At 41.6% G+C, this 2,925-nt stretch overlaps 1 protein-coding gene across 1 annotated transcript; it reads right to left on the bottom strand.

Moving 5' to 3' along the window:
- Positions 1-676: 676 nt before the first annotated feature.
- Positions 677-1,368, bottom strand: LOC134212343 (larval cuticle protein A2B-like). Its single transcript, XM_062690104.1, has 2 exons — positions 1,322-1,368; positions 677-1,262 (listed from the first exon to the last, which is right to left on the bottom strand). The coding sequence occupies exons 1-2, from the start codon at positions 1,331-1,333 to the stop codon at positions 771-773; spliced, it is 504 nt and encodes a 167-aa protein (XP_062546088.1). The 5' UTR covers positions 1,334-1,368; the 3' UTR covers positions 677-770.
- Positions 1,369-2,925: the final 1,557 nt, after the last annotated feature.

The following is a 2,925-nucleotide window of genomic DNA, read 5'->3' as shown; positions in this document are numbered from 1 at the left end:
GCCATAAAAAATTGTTCAACAACACGAATTTCAGGTTTTGAAAACATGCAAACAAAATAAGACGCACCCTAATGGGGAAAGGGTCGTTTGGCCGAAACCCATTCGACAGAAAGCCATTTGGCCGAAAGGGTCATTTGGCCGAAAGAGTCATTAGGCTGAAAGGGTCATTTGGCCAAAAGGGTCATTTGGTCGAAATGGTCGTTTGGCCGAAAGGGTCATTTGGCCGAAAGGGTCATTTGGTCGAAATGGTTATTCAGCCGAAAGAGTCATTTGGCCGAATAGGTCATTTGAAAAGTGAGAAATTAGGAGTGAGAAGAGAGACGTCTCAATTCTTATTTCTCATTTCTCCCTTCTCACTGTAAAAAGTGAAAAGCGTGAAGTTAGTAGTGAGACGACTCACTACTCACTTCGTGCTTCTCACTTTTTACAGTGAGAAGAGAAAAATGAAGAGTGAGAAGTGAGACGTCTCACATATAAAGGCACATATAAAGACCACGTGCTCATCAGTTATTAAGAGCTACAAATTTAATTCGACTTAAGGTCACTCCTGACGGAATCCAATTTTCAAAGTACTCGCGTTTTCAAGGGCACACCATTCGATACAGAAGCAACGCACAACTGTCATTTTTATTTTTTCACGCATGCTGGCTATTATATATTGCTGACAGGCGCTAAATAACCGTAGAAAGAAATATTTATTATGCTATTATTTTATTTGTTTAATTTATAAACCATTTGTATAATAATTCAACAATTCATTCTAACAACTCCTAGTAGTTATAGCTAAGGCTTGGGGCAGAGAAGCTGACAGTGGCCAGATTATTGCTGTAGGCAGCCTTCTGGACTGGGATGGCTACTTTGGCAACTGGGAGAGCGATTTTTTGCACTGGGTAGGCGATCTTGGTCACTGGAGCAGCGTAGTGCTGAGCAATTGGAGCAACAACCTTGGCAACTGGGACCACGGTCTTGACAATCTTCTGGCCTAGTGGCTCACGGTGTACCACGGCGTTGAATCCATTGTGCTCATCGGCGGTGTAGTCGACAATTCGGCGATAGCCATCGGCATCGATCAGCGTGTACTGTCCCTTCACATTGTCCCCGTGACGTTCCTCCTGTTGGCTTTTGATGTCCCCGGTATGGTCATCATGGACGGAGTACGCGAACTGGTACTCAGCTGGGCCATCCTGGTATTCAATAGACTTGATGGCAACTGGTAGAACAGCGGCACTGGCGGCAGACACCAAAGCAAAAAGGGCGAAGAACTGTAGAAAAATAAATTGTTATAATTGAATTTGAATCGTAGGGATTTTAAATTAATTACTTTGAATGCCATGTTTATAAGTTACACAAAATTGAATGTTATTTAAGAAATGCTGTCGAGCAAATGATAGTTTCATAATCAATACTCATAGTATTTATACAGATCAAGTGCATATAAATTTCGGTGACCATGCATATAGAATTGACCTTAATCCGTATGTGTTTGAATCTTGCTTCTTGGAACAAAATCATCGTTAATATGAAACCAAACTGGTAACTAAAAAAAATGGCAAGCATTACTCTATTGCACTGCAAAACTGCCCACTATCGGTTGTTTGATCGTAAATTATGTACTAACAGATTTACTAATTCAATAAACGTTCATGTGCATAACGTTAAGATAGTAGCTCATAGCAGAAGTAAAAGCATGACACTAGTGCCGGTGTAAAAAACTGTTCAACTGGTTTGGCAGCCTGTTCACAATCGGACCTGTCTGATACTTTTGGGCTTGAGGATAAGGAACAAGAGTGGAAATAGAAATCCGCTCATTTAGCGAACAAAGAAGAAGAAATTTCATGTTTGCTATACTTGGCATAACGATCGACTTCCAAGTTCAACTTCTAACACATGTGCTTACGCTTAGACAGGTTGACAAAAGTCACTAATAGAAGAGAAACACCAAGCAAAGTCCGAATAGAAGACCAAATTGTCATAACCATAGTTGAAAAATGTCATTTCATGTCATTTGACCGTTTTTTTGAGAACTTGTTTTATAAGTTATATTTTTTTATATTCACAACTAGCGGACCCGCTGAACTTTGTCTCGCCCAAAACTAATTAGTTAGCAGAAACTTTTATTTAGTAACAATTAAAGTTTTAACTTGTGCTCTGCGATTTGATTTCATTTGGCAGAAACATTTCTTGTTCTTAAATTTGGTCCCATTTGCTTGATGACATATTGAGTTTTTTGTGTTTCATTTGTATTTGAGCCCCCTTCCCTTTGTAGAGCGGGTAGGGGAATCGAACCATCTTAAGAACCTTTCCCGAATCCAAAAAAATTGATGCATCGTGTAAGCAAAGAGAAGGCAGCTCTTTCAACGCGATGTAGATAGCGCAACCCTGGTATGGTAGCCTACCGAAGATTCTACAGCTACCAAGAAAGGCAAAAGTAGAAAAGTAAAGGACAACGATTGGAAAGTCGAATCTTGGAACGTAAGAACTTTGAATGAACCCGCACGTGTTGGGCTCCTGGCTCGTGAGCTGCAGAAGGTCGACGTGAGTGTGGCAGAAATCCAGGAAATACGGTGGCTCAGAACTGGAGAACGTGAATTCCGGGCGGTGAATTCCATAGCGAACACTTCATTCAAGTACCACATCTACTATAGCGGCAGTGACAGAGCAGAACGAGGAGTTGGCTTCATGGTGATCGGGAAGCAGATGAAGTGTATTATCCGGTGGAAGCCGATAAGCGACCGCATTTGCGTGTTGAGAATGAAGGGAAAATTCTGCAACCATTGCCTGATCAGCATCTATGCCCCAACGAACGATAAGCCTGATGACGTGAAGGATGAGTCCTATGAGCGCCTTGATAAGGCCTACGGAGTGTGCCCAGCACACGATATATAGATTGTAATCAGGGATGCAAACGTGCAGATTCCGCGACTT

This window comes from Armigeres subalbatus, chromosome 2 (genome assembly GCF_024139115.2).
Source record: "Armigeres subalbatus isolate Guangzhou_Male chromosome 2, GZ_Asu_2, whole genome shotgun sequence".
In the NCBI taxonomy this organism is placed as follows: Eukaryota; Metazoa; Arthropoda; class Insecta; order Diptera; family Culicidae; genus Armigeres; species Armigeres subalbatus.
Note: the sequence above shows the minus strand (reverse complement) of the source record. Positions and strands in the feature narration are given on the sequence as shown.